This window comes from Nycticebus coucang, chromosome X, assembly GCF_027406575.1.
Source record: "Nycticebus coucang isolate mNycCou1 chromosome X, mNycCou1.pri, whole genome shotgun sequence".
NCBI classification, from domain to species: Eukaryota; Metazoa; Chordata; class Mammalia; order Primates; family Lorisidae; genus Nycticebus; species Nycticebus coucang.
The window spans coordinates 79,943,404-79,967,497 of NC_069804.1; the positions used below are offsets into that span (position 1 = coordinate 79,943,404).

At 42.3% G+C, this 24,094-nt stretch overlaps 1 protein-coding gene across 5 annotated transcripts in view; it reads left to right on the forward strand.

Annotated features, from left to right (window-relative positions):
• Positions 1-621: 621 nt before the first annotated feature.
• OGT (O-linked N-acetylglucosamine (GlcNAc) transferase) overlaps positions 622-24,094 on the forward strand; it is a 65,617-nt gene continuing 42,144 nt past the window's right edge. For 2 of the 5 annotated variants that reach the window (XR_008377506.1, XM_053579189.1), the window contains exons 1-5: positions 622-889; positions 4,379-4,559; positions 5,989-6,232; positions 20,179-20,247; positions 23,483-23,599. Coding sequence is in view for 4 of the 5 variants with exons in the window: in XM_053579189.1 (XP_053435164.1) it covers positions 853-889; positions 4,379-4,559; positions 5,989-6,232; positions 20,179-20,247; positions 23,483-23,599 (648 nt within the window). In the remaining variant the exon portion in view is untranslated. The remainder of the gene's footprint in view (positions 890-4,378; positions 4,560-5,988; positions 6,233-20,178; positions 20,248-23,482; positions 23,600-24,094) is intronic. The other 3 variants (XM_053579193.1, XM_053579191.1, XM_053579192.1) reach the window with 3 other exon arrangements.

Below are 24,094 nucleotides of genomic sequence, written 5' to 3' on the forward strand. Positions count from 1 at the left end.
ACTGAATACCGAAACGATTTTGAAATTTTGGGCCATACGGCCCAAATCCGAGAAGTTTGTATTCATGCGGCCCTGTGAAAGTATCAGTCTTTTTTCATCAAATTTGCTTGAATCATTGGCCGAGTCAGAATTAACACTTGTTCAAAATCAGAGTATTCTTCCTCATTGTTTTGGCCAACAGTTGTGTCTTTGAAATACAAACACTTGAATTTAGTTGCTCAGAATTAATCCATCAACCTTGTAACTATATTTGTACGAATAAAGTTGATTAAACTTTTTTAGACGCCTGTGGCATCTATGTTAAAATCTACATTATTGACTAGGTAACAGACTATACCACTTTGGCAAAAATGTATCCATTCTGAGTATGAGTTTCTTTCTACTCTTCCGCTAGACTCTTAAGAAACTTGGACACTCCTGCTACAGAGAATGTCCTAACTGGGAGGTGGGTTGACCGAGTTACTCGCATGCGCTCTGGACAAAATCATGTTTGTCGCAATGGACCTTGCGCGGAAGGTTACATAAGAGTTACGACTTTGATTATACCATAGTCATTTTGTTGGTAGCGCTGGTTACCGGGATACCTCCGCGTGGGTACTTGATTGTAACAGAAAGTAGTTCCGGCTCGTGTTGTTCGGCCGAGGAGCCGTCGCCGCCATTTCAAGACCGTGAGAGGTAGATGGCCAACCAGAGTTCCTAAGGTTCGAAACCTATAACTGCTGCCGCTGCTTAAGCCTTCTAAAGCACTGGTACGCCTGCTGTCCTTGCACTACTACCTCCAGAAACGTTCTTGCCGGTAGTGGCGGCAGCGGCAATCAATCATCCTTTTCTCCATCTCTCAAAAAGCTCCAGATGGCGTCTTCCGTGGGCAACGTGGCCGACAGCACAGGTACCGGTGTCCCGTTCTACCTTGGCAGATACCCCTTTGGGAGTCTCGCGCCGTCCTCTACTTCTCATCACTCCCTCTCTTCCGTTAAACCACCCCCATTGCATCAGTGGCATTGATGAGCTTTTCGTGGTCTACTGGTATCTGAGCGGGTTTTCTGCTGTCGTCTGCTCATTGAACGTTTCCTCCTCCTTGCTTGCTCTTCGCTTCTTTTTTTGTTTTTTTTTTTTTTTTTCCCTGGTATTCCATAAATGTTTCTAGCCTTCTCGGGACGCCTTCATCACATGTGCGCGCTTAGACTGTCTCGGAATGGACTGCATTGGAATCCCTGCCCTTTCACTCTCCTTCGCAACTGTTTTCTCCCCTAATTCCAGTTATCGCTTCTTCTCCCCCCCCCTCCTCTTACTCCTCCTCCTCCTCCTTCTCCTCCTCCTCCCCCTCCTCCTCCTCTATCCTTTTCCCCTTAGCCAGATTTGGTCCTTCTTTGCTATTCTAGGTCGGGGGCTGCCATTCTAATGTAATCATACCCTCAGTTTGCATCACCCAAGGACTAGCAAAAGCTCTACAAGTAACCTCGGGTAGAGGGGATATTGAGCATCACCTTGCTGGGCAGCGCCTTTTGTGGTGCTTTTTTTTTCTTTTTCGGATTGAGAGGTCCCGGTTTGGATTGGAAATTTCCAGGGATTCCCTTCGCCATCGCCCAATGCCACCCGCTGCCTCCAGCTTGGATTTCCCACTCTTCCTTCTCTCCCTCCCTCCCTCCTTATCCACGGGGAACCACACCCTTTCCTTTGCTACGTTGCCAGTCCTACAGTCCACTTCCTATTCTTGGGGGAGAAACCACCCTGGTGCTGTAGCTTTGGCATTGACCACCCTGCCGGCCCAATTCTTGCTTTGTGTTACTTTCTTGATGTATTCCTCCGCCGCTGCTTCTGGGTTTTCCATCCCCATTCTTTAGCCCGGTATCTCTTTTTTCATAGGGTGTGTATTTTTTTAAGTTTCCATCCCTGCTTGAAGAGTTTGTAAAGCAACTGGAGTGTAGCTGCACAAGCGCAAGGCGATTGCCCTTTTAGACAATTCAGTCGCGAGCATTTGGTACTAAGAATTAGAAAACAACCAAATTATAGGAGTGTCCTTCAGCTGCCTTTTCATATGAGGCTATTTGGGGCGGGAGGGGGTGGGGAACAGAACTGCTGTTCTGAGTTTTCTCACGCGGTTATTTTTCGGTTGTTTCTCAGTTGAAGTGTATTAAGGGTTTTAGTTACGTTTTTTGGACATTGTGCAGTGAGTAATATCTCAACAATTGTAGGGAGCGGGATTGGTAATTAGTCCGTGCTCATCTCGCCCTGTCCAAACCGCCACCCACCCCGCGCCCCTTCCCCGTCTCCGTGATTTTCAAAAATTTAAGATTCTGTATTAGCTTGCTCTTTCTCTTTTTAAGAGACAGGATCTCGCTCTGTCGCCCAATTGGAGTGCGGTGGCGCGATCATAACTCACTGCAGCCTCGAACTCTTGGGCAACTCATAGCTTGCCCTTTTCTACATGTTATTTCATTTGAGGAAGTTGTCATTAGAAGTGTAAATCTATTAAGTATAGAGTATAAATGTCTTAACACAATAATTAAGTAAATAAGACTATATTAACTAGTTTGATGTAAGCATTCCTAATTGTATATAAAATCAGCACATTGTACCCCATAAAGGCATCAGTGTATACATGATTTAATAAAAAAAAGTGCTAAAATAACAGATAAGTGGCTATGGAAAATGACAAAGTAATAATGTTTAAAATAAGGAGCTAGGAAGTTCTAGAGACTTGTCTAAAATGTAATTTTCTGGTTTCTGTTGGAGGTATAACCTCCCCCAGATTTGGGTGCAAGTCAGTCTGCTCCTTTTTGTTTCTGGTCAGCTGTACATTCTATCAGGAAACTTACTTGCTTTCTAGAATACTCATCAACCCTAAGGATTGGGGAGCTAGGCTCAAATTTGAGCTTGTCACTGTAACCTTGGTAGTAGCAATTTGTCCATGGTTTCCCATTCCAACCATCTAGTGAAAGTGCATGTATCACTGTTCAAGTATTGACAGTTGAAACTTAGGCAGATTTTTTTTTTTTTTTCTCCAGGCTTCATACCCTTTATGTATCTAAGTTACCTATTACAACTATATAGTTATTCTGTTGCACTTTATCAAATATTTTATACTTTAGTATCCCTCCTGCCCCCCTTTTTTTTTACTTTTTAAGCTTTGCAGTTGTAGGTAACTGCTTGGTTTATGTAGGATTGTTTGGAATGGTCTTTATCCTTTAGTTAATGCCAGAGCTCTGTGGAAAATGTTAGTGCTAAACCGGCGCAGATGGGATTTAGTTAATTTGGTCTCTGAATTTGGGATGGTAGAGGAGCAATATAATCTTGGGTCATTACTTAAATTTTGTTTGGTGACCCCTTTAAATATCTTGGCTTTGGACGATTGGATTGATCTTGTTTATCAGCTGTTTTAGAAATAGCACCTTGACTTTTAGTCCCCCCCCCCAGGCTTGTTTTTAGTGTTGACTTTTTAAAAAATGTGTATAATGTATAAATACATCAGTATAATTTCAAGAGTTAAAAACACATATGGTAGGCGGTGCCTGTGGCTCAAAGGAGTAGGGCGCCATCCCCATATACCGGAGGTGGTGGGTTCAAACCCAGCCCCAGCCAAAAACTGCAAAAACAAACAAAAAACACATATGGTGCCCCCACTGAAGTTAAGCAATAGATTGTTACCACAAATCCAACCTAAAACATGGGATAAAATATTAAGTTTCCCAGCAGGTTATTCTGACATTGTTCATTGTGACCTTGCAAATCACACATTTAACATTTTGTTTCTGTATGTTAGAGTATAAGGAATAATATTCAGTGAATCTTTAGGTGGTACCTATCATTTATAATTTAAAAGTACAAGATATTGGGTGGCACCTGTGGCTCAGTGGGTAGGGCGCTGGCCCCATATACCGAGGGTGGTGGGTTCTTACCCGGCCCTGGCCAAATTGCAACAAAAAATAGCCGGGCCTTGTGGCAGGCGCCTGTAGTTCCAGCTACTTGGGAGGCTGAGGCAAGAGAATCACCTAAGCCCAGGAGTTGGAGGTTGCTGTGAGCTATGATGGCACGGCACTCTACTGAGGGCTATAAAGTGAGATTCTGTCTCTAATAAATAAATAAATATAAAAGTACGAGATATTTTTGCTCATTAAATGTAATCTCATTTGGAACTAAATATTCCTTTCTAGTTTGAAAAAAGAAAGTGTTAATGGGTGAATTCTGAAAATGCCAATTCTGCACCTTATGTTAACTTGGAGAATGTAAATAATGTGCAGAACACTCTAGTGCTTTACATAGTTTCAAGCATTTTCATCTTTAAGTTTAATATACCATATTTTTACATTTTTTGGTTTGCATTTCTAACTTTTTGTTTTCCCCCCTCCTTCCCTCAAATGTTTTGATGATTCTCCAGAACCAACGAAACGTATGCTTTCCTTCCAAGGGTTAGCTGAGTTGGCACATCGAGAATATCAGGCAGGAGATTTTGAGGCAGCTGAGAGACACTGCATGCAGCTCTGGAGACAAGAGCCAGACAATACTGGTGTGCTTTTATTACTTTCATCTATACACTTCCAGTGTCGAAGGCTGGACAGGTAGGAGATGTGTGGGGGGGGTACCTGCTGGTGATTGCTACCTCTGGGTGCTGAGCTTGAAAAATGATACTTAATTATTTGAACTTGAAAAAATTTTTCCAGTACTGGGTTTCAACTGAGTGACGAAAGCACATCTGCTCTATTTCATCTGCTCTATTGTGACATGCCCAGCTGCCAGTTTTTGTCCCTCTTTTTGTGGTGGTGGTTATATTATCAGCATGACTAGAGACCTTTTCTAGATTCTTTTTTCATCTGCTGCTTTCCAAACTCTGTTCAGGTAGTAAGTTATTCTTAGTGTACATCTGAGCCTCTAGTCTCACGTTTTACGACTGTTAGCTTGAGGGACTGAAATGTTCAAAAATGATGGTTCTATATACTGTGGTAGGAGATGCATATGTGGTTCAAGTTGGGAATACAGTCATTAAATTGTTACAATGTGTTGCTTTTAGCTAATCAGTTGAATTAGGAGGAATAGAAGAATTTGTGTTCTTGTCTTTTTATTAAATTGTCATTTTGACATATTTAGATGTTTAAAAATGTCTTAATTAAATCTTATCAACAAATGGAAAATGAAGCTCCTCATGTACATAGCATTTTTATTATTTTTTTCCTGAGACAGGGTCTCTGTTGTCCTGGCTAGAGTGCCATAGCCTCCGCCTATCTCACAGCATCCTCAAACTCTGGGCTCAAGTGATTCTCCTGCTTTAGCCTCCGGAGTAGTTGGGACTACTTGTGCCTGCTACAGTGCCTTGCTAATTTTTCTGTTCTTTTTTTTTTTTTGAGACATAGTCTCACTGTGTCACCCTCGATAGAGAGCTGTGGCATCACAGTTCACAGCAACCTCAAACTCTTGGGTTTAAGTGATTCTTTTGACTCAGCCTCCTGAGTAGCTGGGACTACAGGTGCCTGCCACAACACCCAGCTAATTTTTGGGTGCATTTGTCGTTGTTTAGCAGGCCCTGGCCAGGTTTGAACCCGCCACCTTCAGTGTATGTGGCTGGCGCCTTACTCACTGAGCTACAGGTGCCGAGCCAAATTTTTCTATTTTTAGTAGAGACTGGGCCTTGCTTTGCTCAGGCTGGTCTCAAACTCCTGTGCTAGGATTACAGGTATAAGCCACCTTATCCGGCCAGCATTTTCATTCTTGATCCGTAATGATCATGATTTCCAGTGTGGTAGTTTTGTAATATTACTCTACTAAGAACCTTATCTCATAAGAAAAAGCTTTCCAATTTGGAATCTGGAATATTTCTACATTTGAAAAACTTTGATTTCCAAAATTTTTCCTTTTATACACTAGTTAAAAGACAAATGTATTGTTACATAATTAGCAATAGCACAGGAACTTCAGAAACTGAGTTGAAAATGGACCAAACCTTCTTTTTTGTAACACGCATACCCATGCATCAATACTTTTCACCTTTTCCAGATCTGCTCACTTTAGCACTCTGGCAATTAAACAAAACCCCCTTCTGGCAGAAGCCTATTCGAACTTGGGAAACGTATATAAGGAAAGAGGGCAGTTGCAGGAAGCAATTGAACATTATCGACACGCATTGCGTCTCAAACCCGATTTCATCGATGGTTATATTAACCTGGCAGCCGCCTTGGTAGCAGCAGGTGACATGGAAGGGGCCGTACAAGCTTACGTCTCTGCTCTTCAGTACAATCCCGTGAGTAAAATTTTAATGGTTTCTTTCCCTTAACAGAAACCCAGAAAGAAACAGTTTGATACCTCAGAGAGTGGAATAAAGCAAAGAGTTTAGAAATGTTTATGTACTTAAAATGGTAAAATTGCCTTGACCTAGTCTGCATTATGTTGAATTTATCTAGGAAGTTACATTACAAAGCATAAAAATTATTACTATTTTTGAGACAGAGTCTCACTTTGTCGCCTTCAGTAGAATGCCATGGTGTCATCACTCACAGCAACCTCAAACTCTTGGGTTCGGCCTCCTGAGTAGTTGGGACTTCAGGCACCCACCACAACACCCAGCTATTTTTAGAGACCAAGTCTCACTCTTGCTTAGGCTAGTCTTTAACTCAAGTAATCCACCCACCTAGGCTTCCCACCAGAGTGCTACAATTACAGGTATGAGCCACCATGCCTGGGCTTTTTTTTTTTTTCTCTTGAGATTGAGTCTCACTCTTGCTCTGGGTAGGTAGAGTGCTATGGCCACATTGTAGCTCACTGCAACTTCAAACTCCTAAATTTAAGCAATTTTCTTGCCTTAGCCTTCCCAGCAGCTGGGACTACAGGAATGTGCCACCATGGCCAGCTAGTTTTTTAATAGAGACAAGATCTCACTTCTGCTTAGGCTGGTCTTGAACTCCTGAGCTCAAGCATTCCACCCGTGTTGGCCTCACAGGGTGCTGGGATTAGTGTTGAAAGTCATGCCCAGCCAATAAAAATTATTCTTTTTTTTTTTTTTTTTTTTTTGAGACCGTCTCACTTTGTTGCCCTTGGTAGAGTGCTGTGATGTCACAGCTCACAGCAACCTCAAACTCTTGGGTTCAAGCAATTTTCTTGCTTCAGCCTCCCAAGTAGCTGGGACTGGGACTATAGGTGCCTGCCATAACGCCCAGCTATTTTTTTTTTTTTTAAGAGACGAGTCCTCGCTCTGCCATAGGCTGGTCTAGAACCTGTGAGCTCAGGCAATCTACCTGCCTTGGCCTCTCAGAGTGCTAGGATTACAGGTGTAAGCCACCATGCCTGGTCTAAAAATTATTCTTACTGCAAAAAAAAAAAAAAAAAAAAAAAAATGCATCAAATTTTTTTTTTTTTTTTTATGAGACAGATTCACTGTGTCTTCCCTAGTAGAATGCCCTGGTGTCATAGCTCACAGCAACCTCTAACTCTTGAGCTCAAGCCATTCTCTTCATTCTCTTGCTTTAGCCCCTCGAGTAGCTGGGACTACAGGAGCCTTTCACAATACCTGGCTAGTTTTTTATAGATGGGGTCTTGCTGTAGCTCAGGCTAGTCTTGAACTCGTGAGCTCAGGCGGTCCGCCTATCTTAGCCTTCCAGAGTGCTGGGATTAAAGGCGTCAGCCACTGCCTGACCTGCAGCAGTTTTTCTTTTCTTTTCTTTCTTTTTTTTTTTTTTTTTTGAGACAGACCCTCAAGCTGTGGCCCTGGGTAGAGTGCTGTGGCCCTGGGTAGAGTACTGTGGCATCACCGCTCACGGCAAATTCCAACTCCTGGGCTTAAGCGATTCTCTCTCTTTTTTTTTTTTTTTTTTGGCTGGGGCTGGGTTTGAACCCGCCACCTCCGGCATATGGAACCGGCGCCCCACTCCTTGAGCCACAGGCACCGCCCCTTAAGCGATTCTATTGCCTCAGCCTCCCAGATAGCTGGGACTACGGGTGCCTGCCACAACACCCGGCCATTCTTTGGTTGTAGTTGTCATTGTTATTTGGCAGGCCCGGGCTGGATTTAAACCCGCCAGCTCTGGTGTATGTGGCTGGTGCCTTAGCAGCTTGAGCTACAGGCGCCCAGCCCTGCATCAGTTTTTCATAACATAAACTATAGGGCACATGACATTGGTCCTTTGCACTATTGTGATTAATTTTAGATAAATTCTGGTGTGTGTGTGTAACAGTAAATTGATTTTCAAGGAATGGTGGATACAGGGTCTTAACTTGTAGTATAAAATAGTTAAAACAAGATGCCAATTCTATGTATATGGATTAGTTACATGAAACCCAGACTATAAAATTTGTTTCTCAATATCCTGTTCTCTTTCCTTTCAACATAATTAGAAGTGGTAGAATTGAGGTGATATTATCACTATTAGGCTTTTGATTGGGTCTTAATTTTTTTTTTTTTTTTTGGTTTAAGTTGTAGATGTGTCTCTGGGGAACAGGTGAGGCCCAGCTGGCAGACATTAAGTTGATACTGTGTTTAGGTACTTTGAAAGATACAAATACATAAGGCTTACCTGCAAACCTGTTCATGTAGTTAGAGAAAGTAAATGTCAACTTGTAAGAGATAAGTGATAAGGAAAGAGGTTATAGAAATCTGAAAAAAAGGTTAGGCACTGTGGCTCACACTTGTAATCCTAGCATTATAGGAGGCCGAGGTGGGTTGGGTTGCCTGAACTCAGGAGTTCAAGATCAGCCTAAGCAAGAGTAAGACCCCTGTCTCTACTAGAAAGAGAAAAATTAACTGGGCCAGCGCCTGTAGTTCCAGTTGCTCGGGAGGCTGAGGAAAGGGGATTGCTTACACCAAGGAATTTGAGGTTACTATAAGCTGTGATGATATGGAATTCTATCCAGGGCACAGAGTCAGACTGTCTCAAAAAATAAAAGCCAGGGGCAGTGCCTTTGGCTCAAAGGAGTAGGGTGCTGGCCCAATATGCTGGAGGTGGCAGGTTCAAACCCAGCCCCAGCCAAAAACTGGGAAAAAAAAAAAAAGCCAGGAAAAGATGAGAATATATATATATATATAGAGAGAGAGAGACAGGGTCTTATTTTATCGCCCTCGGTAGAGTGCCGTGGCGTCACACAGCTCATAGCAACCTTCAACTCCTGGGCTTAGGTGATTCTCTTGCCTCAGCCTCCTGAGTAACTGGGACTACAGGCGTCCACCACAATGCCCGGCTATTTTTTTGTTACAGTTTGGCCGGGGCTGGGTTTGAATGGTGGGTTCAAACCCAACGGTGAGTTTGAATGGTGGTGACCCTCAGTATATGGGGCCGGCACCCTACCCACTGAGCTACAGGTGCCACCCAAGATAAGAATATATTCCTAACCTGTGTTGTTAACATTTAGTTTTGCAGCCAACCTGGAAGTGGTTAATAATTACATATTATTCACTATTATGGTTACCATTTATTGAATGTCTACTATGTGCTCAGATACTGTGCTAATTATTTCAGATGATTGGTCTTAGTCAATCCTGGTAATGATCCTTCAAAGTAGATGGTATTATTTACAATTTTACCAATTACAAACAACATGGACTTGGGGCTTATGTAACTTTCTTGGGATCCCATAGCTAATAAAGTGATGCCTTGGAATCCTAACTTAATCCATCCTGGAACCCCATTTGAATTGTAAATTGTTCCAGTTCCAAGACTGTTTTCACCTTTAAAATAATAGAAACTGGATTAATCCATTCCTGGGTCCCACAAACTCAAATTTTCAAAAAGATTTTAACGGTAAATACACTGAATTATGAGGGAAAATATTAACAAATAATAATATTTGAATAGGGCAGCGCCTGTGGCTCAGTGAGTAGGGCGCTGGCCCCATATGCTGAGGGTGGCGGGTTCAAACCCGGCCCCAGCCAAACTGCAACAAAAATTAGCTGGGCGTTGTGGTGGGTGCCTTTAGTCCCAGCTACTCGGGAGGCTGAGGAAGGAGAATTGCTTAAGCCCAAGAGCTGAGAGGTTGCTGTGAGCTATGATGTTACGTCACTCTACCATGGGCGACAAAGTGAGACTCTGTCTCTAAAAAAAATAATAATATTTGGATAAAAATGTAAATAAATATAGCCGGGCGCTGTGGCGGGCGCCTGTAGTCCCAGCTACTCGGGAGGCTGAGGCAAGAGAATTGCTGAAGCCCAGGAGTTGGAGGTTGCTGTGAGCTGTGTGATGCCACGGCACTCTACCGAGGGCTATAAAGTGAGACTCTGTCTCTACCAAAAAAAAAAAAAAAAAAAAAGTAAATAAATAAAATTTAAAATGCAAAAACCTAAAAATATAAAGGCCTTTTTTGTCACATTTGAACACTTGGTTTGAAACATACCCCTCACTGTTCACAACTCTTTAAACTCCTTTGCAAACTTTGCTGCTTCCAAATTAGAAGTGGCAGCCTCTCCGTGCTTAACAACACTATGGATCCCAGTTCTCTTCTTAAGGTTCTTTTGGCTTTAACCTCTTCCTTTTGAGCACTAGTATCAGGCATGCCTTTCCCTAAATCATTTTGGAGGACCTTGGCTCTCTCACAAATTATCTCAGAAATCACATCACCACCTAGCTGTTTTTCTTTTGAGACAGAGTCTCACTTTGTTGCCCCTGGTAGCGTGCTATGGTGTCATAGCTCACAGCAACCTCAGACTCTTGGGCTCAAGCAAGCGATTCTCTTACGTCAGCCTCCCGTGTAGTTGGGATTACAGGCACCTGCCACAACGCCCGGCTATTTTTAGAGACGGGACTGGGGGTATCTCGATTTTGCTCTGGCTGGTCTCAAACCTGTGAGCTCAATCAGTCCACCCACCTTGACCTCCCAGAGTGCTAGGATTATAGCCGTGAGCCACCATGCCTAGCCTCAGCTGTTTTTAAGTAATCAAACTAAGGAGTTTTTCCATCTCTTCATAGTTTTCAATCTCCTGGAGGTCAGTGTGGTAAACCCTTTCGCCACATCAGCTGCTTTAATAGCTTCTTTGTTTTTCAAAATTGTACAGTTGATTTAGTCATCCCTAATATAGTGAAATCACCCGCACATGTACCGCTTTCATGCTTTCTTAACTTTGTAGCTCTAATAGCTTTCCTCTTACTCTTATTTTCCTCACTATACTTTTTAGGAACCATGGCGAATACACTTAGTTGTTTATATATACACACACACACACAAAACAGGCACAAAAGCATAAAATTAGCAGCGAAAAATTACACGAGATGCTTTCACTACAGCTTCCAAAAAAGAACCAAAGGACAAAGCATATGGGTAGCCTGAGAGCTGAAGAAATGTTCACATAAAAACACAAACAAGAATAAGAAAAGAAAAAACCCACATAAACAATGTGCTGGGTGTTCAAATTCCAGGCAAAATTTGCTGGAATTTTTCATTCGGATTCCAAGTTCAAGTTCTGGGGGATTCAGATTCTATGGACAATATTGTAATTGTAAAGTGGATCTTAAAACCTGAGCCTATCTTCAAAGCAAATGTTGAAGCGAAAAGAAATAAAGGATAAAAATGGGATGATGTGGTCAGAGAATACTCAACCCTTCAGGTAGCCCTTGAGCACAGATTGGAAACCATTGATCATATCCTACTTTCCCTTAATCTCCATTTTATAGGTTAGGAAATTGAAGCTTAATTTAGTTTGCTCAAAGATCTGAAATCACTTTTCATCATGATGTGTTATTAACAATTTTTTTTTTTTTTGGCTGGTGCCCTACTCCTTTGAGCCATAGACGCTGCCCTGTATTAACAATTTTTTTTTTTTCAGTTAATTTTGAGCATTAAAAATTATTATTATTGGCTCGGCGCCTGTGGCTCAAACAGCTAAGGTGCCAGCCACATATACCTGAGCTGGTGGGTTCGAATCCAGCCCGGGCCCTCCAAACAACAATAACGGCTGCAACCAAAAAAATATCCGGGTGTTGTGGTGGGCGCCTGTAATCCCAGCTACTTGGGAGGCAGAGACAGGAGAATCGCTTGAGTCTAGGAGTTGGAGGTTGCTGTGAGCTGTGATGCCCTGGCACTCTATCCGGGGTGACAGCTTGAGGCTCTGTCTCAAAAAAAAATAAAAAAAAGAACTTACTATTTTTTTTTGAGACAGTCTCACTTTGTTACCCTTAGTGGAGTACTATGGCCTCATAGCTCACAGCAACCTCAAACTCTTGGGCTTAAGCAATTCTCTTGCCTCAGCCTCTTGAGTAGCTGGGACTACAGGCGCCCGCCACAAGGCCTGGCTATTTTTTGTTGCAGTTTGGCCGGGGCCTGGTTTGAACCTACCACCCTTGGTATATGGGGCCCACACCCTACCCACTGAGCCAATGGGATGCTACCCATTATTATTATTTTTTGAGACAGAGTCTCACTATGTCGCTGTCAGTAGAGTGCTATGGTGTCACAGCTCACAGCAACCTCAAACTCTTGGGCTTGAGTGATTCTCTTGCCTCAGCCTCCCAAGTAGCTGGGTCCATAGACGCCTGCAACAAGGCCTGGCTATTTTTTGGTTGCAGTTGTGGTTGTTTTAGCAGGCTGGGCTGGGCTCGAACCCACCAGCCTCTGTGCATGTGGCTGGCGCCCTACTTGTTGCGCTACAAGGCATGGAGCTGGAACGCTACTTTGTTTCTCTGTTCTTACCAGTAAGAATAAAAATGGGATTGGGCAAAATGGGATTTTTTCCCCCTAAGTATAACATAGTATATTTTACTTTATTTTTTAATTTTTTTTTTTTTTTTTGAGACAGATTCTCACTGTGTTGCCCTCAGTAGAGTGCTGCAACCTCCAATTCTTGAGCTTAAGTGATTCTCTTGCCTCAGCCTCCCAAGTAGCTGGGACTACAGGTACCTGCCACAACACTGGGCTGGGTTCCAACCCACCAGCTCTGGTGTATGTGGCCAGTGCCCTAACCACTGAGCTATGGGTGCTGAGCCTATTTTGTGATTTGTTTACAGTGCTTAAATATATATCTTTAGTGGGGCCTGGCGCAGTGGCTCAGGCCTGTAATCCTAGCACTCTGGGAAGCTGAGTCGGATGGATTGCCTGAGCTCAGTAGTTCGAGAACAGCCTGAGCAAGACTGAGACCCCATCTCGAAAAAATAGCCAGGCTTTGTGGCAGGCTCCTGTAGTACCAGCTACTTGGGAGGCTGAGGCAAGAGAATCGCTTGAGCCCAAGAGTTTGAGATTGCTGTGAGCTATGATGCTATAGCACTCTACTAGGGCGACAAAGGGTGACTATCTCAAAAAAAAAAAAAAAAAAAAGTATCTTGGCTCAGTGCCTGTAGCTTAAGCAGCTAAGGTGCCAGCCACATACACCAGAGCTGGCAGGTTCAAATCTAGCCCGGGCCTGCCAAACAACAATGACAACTACAACCAAAAAATAGCTGGATGTTGCAGCGGGTGCCTGTAGTCCCAGCTACGTGGGAAGCTGAGGCAAGAGAATCATTTAAGCCCAAGAGTTTGAGGTTGCTGTGAGCTGTGATGCCATGCCGCTCTACCCAGGGCGACAGCTTGAGGCTCTGTCTCAAAAAAAAAAAAAAAAAAGTATTTTTAGTGCATTGTGGGCCTGAATATTAGATGTAGTTGGCATTCTATGGAAAATGGTTAAGGAAACCCAGGTTATTTTGGTTTTGCAGCAATGATAGAGTAAAATGTTAAGGTAATATTCTTGGTAACTTGTTCTCACCAGTGTTTATTTTTTTAAGTTAATATGAGTTATTTTATTTTATTTTTTTGAGACATAGTCTCCAGCTGTTGCCCTAGGTAGAGTGCCATGGTGTCATAGCTCACAGCAACCTCCAACTTGGGCTCAAGTGATCCTCTTGCCTCAATTTTTCTATTTTTAGTAGAGATGGGGGGTCTCGCTTTTTTTGCTTAGGTTGGTCTTGAACTCGTGAGCTCAAGCAATCCACCTGCCTCGGCCTCCCAGAGTGCTAGGATTATAGGCGTGAGCCACTGCACCCGGCCAATATGAGTTATTTTCTGTGAATTGATTATACAAATTACTTTTAAGACATTGCTATTTCGGGTGGCGCCTGTGGCTCAAGGAGTAGGGCGCCGGTCCCATATGCCGGAGGTGGCGGGTTCAAACCCAGCCCCGGCCAAAAAAAAAAAAACCACAAAAAAAAAAAAAAAAGACATTGCTATTTCACATGTTTACATTTTTAATTGTCTTCTATAATGTTGGATGGCTTAATAATTTCATTAGTCCATCACATTTGAAGGTGCTCTTGCTGGTGGTATTCTTCTTTCACGTGATAGCTCACTAGAATTGCCCATACCCCACAATCCATTTTATGAATTGTGTATAAAATTGTCCTCTGTATATGTAATGGCTATAAATCCTGAGGTCATCAAAGCAACTTTTTTTTTTTTTTCTGAATCTGTAAGTTGTTGAATCGTTGCTTCTGTTTTGATTGTAGACACACAGAATTGAGAACTACTGGCATCCTGACTGTTGTGTCAGGGTGTTATTAATTATTGTCATGAGCCTTACATATACAGCTGAACTGTATAAAACTATTTCTATTCTTCCCTGTTCTGCTTCTTTTTTTTTTTTTTTTTGTAGAGACAGTCTCACTTTATGGCCCTCGGTAGAGTGCTGTGGCCTCACACAGCTCACAGCAACCTCCGACTCCTGGGCTTAAGCGATTCTCTTGCCTCAGCCTCCCTAGTAGCTGGGACCACAAGCGCCTGCCACAACGCCTGGCTAGGTTTTGGTTGCAGTTTGTCCGGGGCCGGGTTTGAACCCGCCACCCTCGGTATATGGGGCCGGCGCCTTACCGACTGAGCCACAGGCACCGCCCTGTTCTGCTTTTTGTTAAGGTCACTGTGCAGATGTTACATTTAAGTATTTCAGTGCTTATTGTGTGTTAGAAATTGGGAAAGTTGTGTGTTATTGTATGTTATAATAAGAGACAAGACCCAGCCCATAAAGGAAAAAAATGTAAGCTCCTCAGATGATTATTGCTGGAGAGTTTTAATCAGAAGATTTCCTTGAATGGGTGCTTATAACCTAAGCATTCTGTAGGCAGGTAAATAGCAAGTAGACTTCCTTGGCTGAAGTGGTGAGTCAAGTAGTAACAAGAAGTGATGTAGTAGAGGAGAGTCAATTGGAAGATTTGGAAAGAATAGAGAGGCTGAGGAGTTTGAATTTAATTTAAGAGGCAATTGAGAATTGTAGGTTTTTATCGACCTGATTTTACTTCATGTGTATGTAAGTGTATAGATGTGGGTGGCGGGGGTAGGGGGCTCTAGGAGGAAAGGCAGGAAACAGATGTCATCTTATAGGAAAATCTTACTTTCATCTCTTTACATTTATTTATACTATTTCCCCCTGTTTACAATGCCCTCCTTCTTTGTCTATTAAAAACCCTGCTTGGCTTTCACCTACCTTGAGCTCATCTATTTCTCTTAAAATTCTTTTTTTTTCGGAGACAGAATCTTACTCTGTCTCCCTGGGTAGAGTGCTCTGGCGTCATAGCTCAGAGCCACTGCAACTCCTGGGTTCAAGTGATCCTCTTCCCTCAGCCTCCTGAGTAGCTGGGACTGCAGCAACTACTACAATGCCTGGTTAGTTTTTTTATCTGTCCTTTTATTTTTAGTAGAGATGTGATCTCACTCTTGCGTAGGCAATCCACTAATCTTGGTCTTCCAGAGTGCTAGGATTACAGGCATGAGTCACCATGGCTGGCCTTTAAGATTCATTATTTCTGGGGCTGGGCGAGGTGGCTCACACCTGTAATCCTAGCACTTTGGGAGGCTGAGGCAGGTGGATTGCCTGAGCTCACAGGTTTGAGACCAGTCGGAACCAGAGTGAGGACCCGTCTCTTAAAAAAATAGCGGGGCATTGTGGCAGGCACCTGTAGTCCCAGCTACTCGGGAGGCTGAGGCAAGAGAATCGCTTAAGCCCAGGAATTGGAGGTTGCTGTGAGCTGTGATACCATAGCACTCTACTGAGGGTCATAAAGGGAGACTGTCTCAAAAAAAAAAAAAATTCTTTATTACTATTGGGGCATTTAGTGTGTGCCTTGTCTTTCCACATAGATTATAGGCTCCTTGGTGATAAAGAGTCTATTAATTTTTTTTCCTACTGTTACAGGCATATTACTGAATTGAATAAAGGTTTGCATGAAAAGTATTTATCTGGGATGGATGGAATTGGCCTGATTTGAGAAATGTGATTTTTTTTTTTTTGAGACAGACCCTCACTTTGTTACCCTCAGTAGAGTGCTGTAGCATCATAGTTCACAGCAACCTCAAACTCTTGGGCTTAAGTGATAACTTTTTTTTTTTTTTTTTTTTTTGAGATAGAGCCTCAAGCTGTCACCCTGGGTAGAGTGCTGTAGCATCATAGCTCACAGCAGCCTCCAACTCCTGAGCTCAAGAGATTCTCCTGCCTCCGCCTCCCAAGTAGCTGGGACTACAGGCACCCACCACAATGCCCAGCTATTTTTTGGTTGCAGCTGTCATTGTTGTTTGGCGGGCCCAGGCTAGATTCGAACCCGCCAGCTCAGGTGTATGTGGCTGGTGCCTTAGCCGCTTGAGCCACAGGCGCCGAGCCTTAAGTGATACTCTTGCCTCAGTCTCCCAAGTAGCTGGGACTATAGACTCCTGCCACAATGCCCGGCTATTTATTTGCCTCTGCACCTGTAGCTCAAGCAGCTAAGGCACCAGACACATACACCAGAGCTGGCGGGTTCGAATCCAGCCCGGGCCTGCCAAACAACAATGACAACTACAACCAAAAAATAGCCAGGCATTGTGGTGGGTGCCTGTAGTCCCAGCTACTTGGGAGGCTGAGGCAAGAGAATCACTTAAGCCCAGGAGTTGGAGGTTGCTGTGATGCCATGGCACTCTACCCAGGACAACAGCTTGAGGTTCTGTCTCAAAAAAAAAAAAAAAAGTTTTTATTTGATAGATGAAGCAGAATTTGATAGTCTTAGGTTTTGAGCCTTTGGGAGAATGATGATTTTCAGTTTTCTAGAAATTAGCTGTTCGTGCATATAAGTTTGCATCCCCCAAGTAGGACAATTAGATTTCACTGTTATATTTACAATGACCTGTTTTACCTTTTTCTAAAATTGCATTGTTACTTATAGTAAACTTTATCTTACAGCAGTTTTGAAGATTATCTATTTTTATTTATATATATACATATTTTTTATTAAATCATAGCTGTGTACATTGATATGATCATGGGGCATCATTCACTAGCTTCACAGACCGTTTACCAAGTTTCACATATACCCTTATAAGATGCACCGCTGGTGTAATCCCACCAATCCCCTTCCCTCTACCCACTTTATATATTTTTTTAATGGAGTCTCACTTTGTCACCCTCGGTAGAGTGCTGTGGTGTCACAGCTCACAGCAACCTCCAGTTCTTGGGCTTAGGCGATTCTTTTGCTTCAGCCTCCTGAGTAGCTGGGACTATAGGGACCCACCACAATACCCAGCTATTTTTTGTTGCAGTTTGACCAGGGGCTGGGTTTGAACCCACCACCCTCCATATATAAGACCGGCACCCTACTCACTGAGCCACAGGCGCCGCCCATGATTATCTATTTTTATTATTTATTTCATTTTATTTTATTTTTGCTACAGAGCCTCAAGCTGTCGCCCTGGGTAGAGTGCTGTGACATCACAGCTCACAGCAACCTCCAACTCCTGGGCTCAAGCTATTCTCCTGCTTCTGCCTTTCAAGTAGCTGGGACTACAGGCGCCCGCCACAACGCCCAGCTATTTTTTGGTTGCACCCATCGTTGTTTGGCGGGCCCAGGCTGGATTCTAACCTGCTAGCTCAGGTGTATGTGGCTGGTGCCTTAGCTGCTTGAGCCACAGGTGCCAAGTCGATTATCTATTTTTAACATGAGCATTGTGTTAACTTGGTTTAGTATGCTGTAATGTCAGTACTTGGATGGCATCCATCCAAAAGTTCATAGACACAACAGGGTAAAATTATGTAATAGTTGGCTAAAATGTATAGATAGCCATTACAGTCATTGTTGGAGAATAATTGCAAAATTTCTGTTTACTATGGCTTGGAAAAGGTGTAGGAGTTGGTAAAAGTCCAAAGATGTATAACCACAAGTATTAAGTGGTAGAAGAATATATGAATAGATTGGATTATTCAGTCATAGTCTGCCAAAACAGGGGTAACCCATTAGTTATTTTTATCCTAGAATATAGATGTGACCTTTTAAGTTTAGAAAAAAAATAACCGTACAAAGTAGATAGCAAGATTATAGAATTCATTACTTCTGAGAGTGTAAATAGGGCTAAAAAGTGCTTAGACGAGGCTGAGTGTGAGGTGGCTCCTGCCTGTAATCCTAGCACTCTGGGAGGCTGAGGTGGGTGGATTGCTTGAGCTCACAGGTTTGAGACCATCCTGAACAAAAAGCAAGATCTAGGCTTGGCGCCTGTGGCTCAAGTGGCTAAGGTGCCAGCCAAATACACCTGAGCTGGCGGGTTCGAATCCAGCCCAGGCCTGCCAAAACAACAATGATGGCTGCAACCAAAAAAGCAAGATATACTAAAAATAAAAAAATTGAGACGAGGATCTCTTGAGCCCAAGAGTTTGAGGTTGCTGTGAGCTATGACACCATGGCACTCTACCCAGGGTGACAAAGTGAGACTGTTTCAAAAACAAACAGTGGGGAGCACCTGTCGCTTAGTGGGTAGGGCGCTGGTCACATACACCAAGGTTGACAGGTTGAAACCCTGCCCAGGACAGCTAAACAACAATGACAACTGCAACAACAACAACAAAAATAGCCGGGTGTTGTGGTGGGTCCCAGCTACTTGGAGGCTGAGGCAAGAGATTCATTTAAGCCCGAGAATTTGAGGTTGCTGTCAGCTGTGATGCCATGGCACTCTACCCAGGGTAACAGCTTGAGACTCTGTCCAAAGGGAAAAAAAACATGCTTAGGCTAATTAGAGGAGGATAAGTCTGTAATAAGATTAATGATACCTATGATGTTTTGAGGATTAGTATTAGCCTTTTGTGTTTGAGGTCGTGGGAGACAACCATATTCTTCCAAAATACTAGTCTTGCTTGAGGGACATTGCTGAGTTAGGTAGATCATAGGGCTGACCCATTATAGCTGACCAAAAGATTGTTCTGTGGTAGTGTACTTTGGTATACTTTTTGGTTCACTTGATGTATGATAATGTACAATCACAAAGGCTGTTTATCAGTAAAATTAACTGATTCTGGAAACCATAGTACTGTTCCAGAGAGAAAAATATATATGCTAATTCTTTGGCACAGTTTCACTTTGTAGGGCTTAATTTAAGGCTCTTTTACATGGAGCCTTTGGAATGGTAAGTATACTTCCTATTGTTGTCTCTGCTTGTGGACTGATAGAGTTCACTGACAAAGGAAAAATAGGACAAATAAAAATTTAAGCTCATTGTTCTTTAGAGTGTCTCATACTGGTGAATGGACTGGTGAGTCAGATGATTAGCGACACAGTTGAGCTGCTAATAAAAAGCAGAGTCAACTGCTTTTCATTATTCACCCACTCAGCTCTAATGGCACTTAATACTAATGAGTAATCTAGTGGCAGGCAAGATAGAGGCTTTGGTTGGATGGTAATCCTTTCGCCTGTTAGTGAATTGAAGTTAAGTTTCTACGTATGTCTGATAGCCTATGGATTTGCTGATAGGTAATCATTTGCTAAATTTTTTTTTTTTTGCCTACTGTGGAAAATTATTGGTCCTTGCTGTAAGGAGTGATTGATTCATGATAACCTTGAATAAAATACCTGAACAAATATTTGATGATTTCTTTAACATGACTAACATCTGGGGAGGGGAGAAGCTCTAGTAGGGTATCAAAGTCTTTTATCTGAAACTGGTGAGCCAAATGCATTTCAAAATTGAGAATTTTTAGGATTTTTGGAAGATAATACTATATGCAAAACTCACAGGTCTGAAGCAAGCAGCACCTTATAGTAAAATACACATTTCTGTAACAGAATATGAGTATTCATACTTAAATAAATGGCTTCATGTCAGTTCATCAAATGAGTTTTTGGAACTTTTTTGGAACTTGGAATTGAGGATGAGGGATTGGAGTCCTGCCCTTAAGTTGGTCAAGCCGTAAGTATCTTTAGTTGACAGAATAAAAAGGAAGGGAGCTAGATGTATAAAAGTGATTTCAGTTTTTGATGGACAAAACAGAGCACAATTAATGACAGAGTGTCTTTGGGTTTCTAGGATTTGTACTGTGTTCGCAGTGACCTGGGGAACCTGCTCAAAGCCCTGGGTCGCTTGGAAGAAGCCAAGGTAGGTGTTTGATAGAACATGTTTAAACATCAGTGTTATGAAAACTTGTACTTTTTGCCAAGTCTTCAACTTTTCATTGAGCTATCTTCATGAAATAGTCCTATGAAACTGAGGAAAACTGACGGCATGAATCGCCTCAGACTAGAGCAGGGCCAAGCTTTGACATATATTTTCTGTATCTGGGGGTAAAGCAAGAACCTGAACATTTTGGAGCCTTTCTGCTGAGATAGATCATCTTTATGACAATGGGCTCCATCATGATCTTATGTGGGAATAAATAACATTCCTTCAAATCTGAGGCTTGCCTGCTGATGGCAAGCAGAGCGCCTGTGATTTGGCTCAAGACTCCTATATGATGCAGGTGCCATTGAAAATGCTGCTCTTCTAAGTCCTTTGTGGCTTGTAAGTGGAGAAGAATTTCATCCAAATGTTACCCTGTAATGCTGGCATTTAAAATTCTTATTTAACCTTCCTCCCTTCATCTTCCTTACCCGTTTTACAGTGGAAGAAAGGCTGTTAAAATGATCGCAAATTAATAATTGGAACATCCTGCCCCTTCTTGTTCCCACTCCTTCCCTGAGTTTCCTTTTTCCTGTTTTCCAGTCCTAGTCATCTACCTCCTTTTCTTCCTCATTTCCTTCTTTTATTCCTCCCTACCCCATTCCCTTAAAAAAAAAAAAGTCAGAAGGACAAAGCTGGTTTGTTTGGGAAATGGACTGATCGAAAGAAAACTTGCCAAAGTGGAAAGGTGGCTTTTAGCATTCTGTGTTTGCAAATAATGAATTTGAATACCAGGTTGGGTTAATTAAAGCTTTTGGTATAATTTATAATTAAATTTATAAATGCAGTTGTCTTGTTACAAGCCACCTTACGCAACCGCGCTGCAGGGGTGAGGAGTGGGGAGAAACCAGAATGCTTCTGAAACTCCCACCCGTTGCTCTGAGCCCCACGCGCATGCTAATGCGTGGAGTGTATGCGCAGCGTAGCTGTCTGTTTGACTGTTTTTGTCCAGAGAGGGAGAAGGCTTTTTAGCACCGCCTAATGTTAAAAGGCACTAGTTTTAAGTGTATAGCTCATAAATTCTGCTGACACTTTGGATTAACCTTATGTAGGTTTCCAGCTTAATGAATTGTAATCAATTTCAATCTTAGCTGGTAAATCTAATTGGTAATTTATAGAACAAATATTTGATAAGTTCCTATTAATTGTCACCCCACCAAGCGGACAGCTAACATGAATTGCACTTCACTGCAGCTTTAGAGATTGGTTTAGGCTGAGACATTGCGCCTGCCTTAGGTTGCTGACTTCTTTATTTCAGAGCTCTGGAGACACCTAGTTTGAAAAATGTTATTCTGTTTTTTGTGAGAACTTAGTAAACAAGAAAATACTCTTGAGTGAAATGCAATGTATTTCTTTTGTAATCAGTGCATTTGAAAATTCAAGCCAGCATATTCCTAGTATTTGGAAGCAAAATTAAGTTGTCTTTGTAGAAAACGAAGAGCCTTTCTTCCAGCAAAAATCCCTGCTGTATGCAATAGCCCTAATTAACCCTCTCCCTTCTGCATGTTTCCCATGTTACAGACTTGAGACTGTCCTCATTCCCATATGTAATAGACATCCAAAGAATTTCAATTGCTTTGTTGAACTTTTACTAATGATCTTGTTTTATTTTCTCTCTTGTTTTTGGTTTTTCACCATTGATATTGTATTTAGAAGGTTTCAGGTGGGTGAAACCTCCTATTCCATGCGTAAGGTGCCTCGCTGAAGGGAGCTCGAGGCCTGGATCTAGGGCAGACACACAACCTCCTCCTCCTCTTCCAGCAAGGAACGCATCGAAAAGTCACATGATGAGAAATATGGTAACGGGTTTGTAACTGCCACAGCAAAACAATTTGCCTCCATGCCTGAATCTTCTGTCTTGTGGCTTCAGAAACAGCTTAAAATAATTTTATTTACAAGCAAGTTATGTAAGAGAATGTTTTATACTATAGCCACAATTCTGTCAAAGATAAGTAAAACTTAATTAAGATTAAAAATTATTAGAGATAATTTACTTAGTAAAAGCTTCTAACTCTTCTTGTTGTTCATTTTTTTTCCTTTTTTCTTCTTTGTTTGTATTGCAGCATTCTGCTCTTCTGATGATGCGCTGTGACCCTGCAGTAGCGCAAAGGCTGCGCAGCGTTAATGCGCATTGCGTGCAAATGAGCCCCTGTGAACGGTTGACTAGATGAGTAATCTGATTGACTGGCTCCCTCAGTCCTATTTTGTAGCCTTTTTGGATAAAATTGGGTTTTAACATACCTCGAGTCTAACTAATCTCATTAAACAAATATACTGTATGGGCCTGTCTAGTAGATTAATGGATCTGGTTGGCCGTTTGCTGCGTCTAGGGGTGTTCTACGAAGCGCAGCAGTTTGCAGCGATTGCGCACTGCGATGCTGTTAGGTTGCGCAAGCGATGTTTGCGCTCGCATTACAGGGACCTCAACCTAGGTGCAATCCTGTCATGTGAGGTTTTAGCTTCAGTCCTTCTTGGGAGAGTTGGGCATTGTGAGGATGTAAGTTAACGCCTGACTTCATAGATATCTGACTTGGCAGTAAAACATTTTTCAATAGCACAGTTTTGATGCTAGTGAGGAACATTATTGTTGAAGGGTAGCATTTCCCAAAATGTTGTTTCATAGTACTCTAATAAAATGCCTGAGGAAAGAAGAGTTCCATGGTCCACTAAGTTCAGGGAAGTCCTATTGTAAAGAAACATTTTCTGTTTTCCTAATTTATTTCATTATGCAATCCTTTTCTCCAGTGATAACTCTTAATGCCTTGTGGAACACACTTTGGGAAATGGTGGGTAGGAGTAGGAAACCTTGGCAGCAGTGCCCTCTAGATACCACTTGAAAATGTGACAAGAGCCCTTTGAGAAGTCCAGCATATAGTTTTACAGCAGTTGACTTCCCAGATAAGTTCCAGTGTAAGGGTTGGTCATTGGTTGGCAGAACTGAACACGGTGGTTTGCACTTGGGTTCTGGTGGCGCAGGCGCAGGAGCAGCCAGCTGTGGCAGCGCATTAGTTTTTGCGCAAGCGAGCCTATGCTGCAGGGTCACTTTTGGCTGGTCAGGGAAGGAATAATGATATCACCTTCTTCCCCTCCCCAATCTTTTTTTTCCCCTTTACAAATTTTCCCCTTTCCCTTTACCTCCTTCCCCTCCCATCTTCTTTCATTAACCCCTCCCAAGGCATGTTATTTGAAAGCAATTGAGACGCAACCGAACTTTGCGGTAGCTTGGAGTAATCTTGGCTGTGTTTTCAATGCACAAGGGGAGATTTGGCTTGCAATTCATCACTTTGAAAAGGTTAGTCATTAAATTAATAATTGGTATTTATGAAGTGCTGATGTGTGCAGAGTATTTTTTACTAGAACTAAATACTGGGTCTTAACCAGTTGCACAATGTCTTTGTTTCTTTGACAGTACAGACTTCTGCTGACTTATGATTTGACTTAGGATTTTTTTTTTAATCGTGGTACGAAAGAGATACATAGTCAATAGAAACTGTACTTTGAATACCCATACAGCCATTCTGTTTTTCAATTTCAGGATAGCATTCAATAAATTATGTGAGATAGTCAACATTTTATTACAAAATAGACTTTGTGTTAGATGATTTGGCCCAATTTTAGGCTAATGTAAATGTTCTGAGAACAGGGTGGCACCAATCTTCATATTTATGAAGTACAAAAGGATCTTGAACATATTTTTGTATTTCTGTTGGCCATTTGTATCTCTTTGAGAAATGTCTGTTCAGATCCTTTGCCCAATTTTTAATCAGGTTTGTTTTCTTTCTTTCTT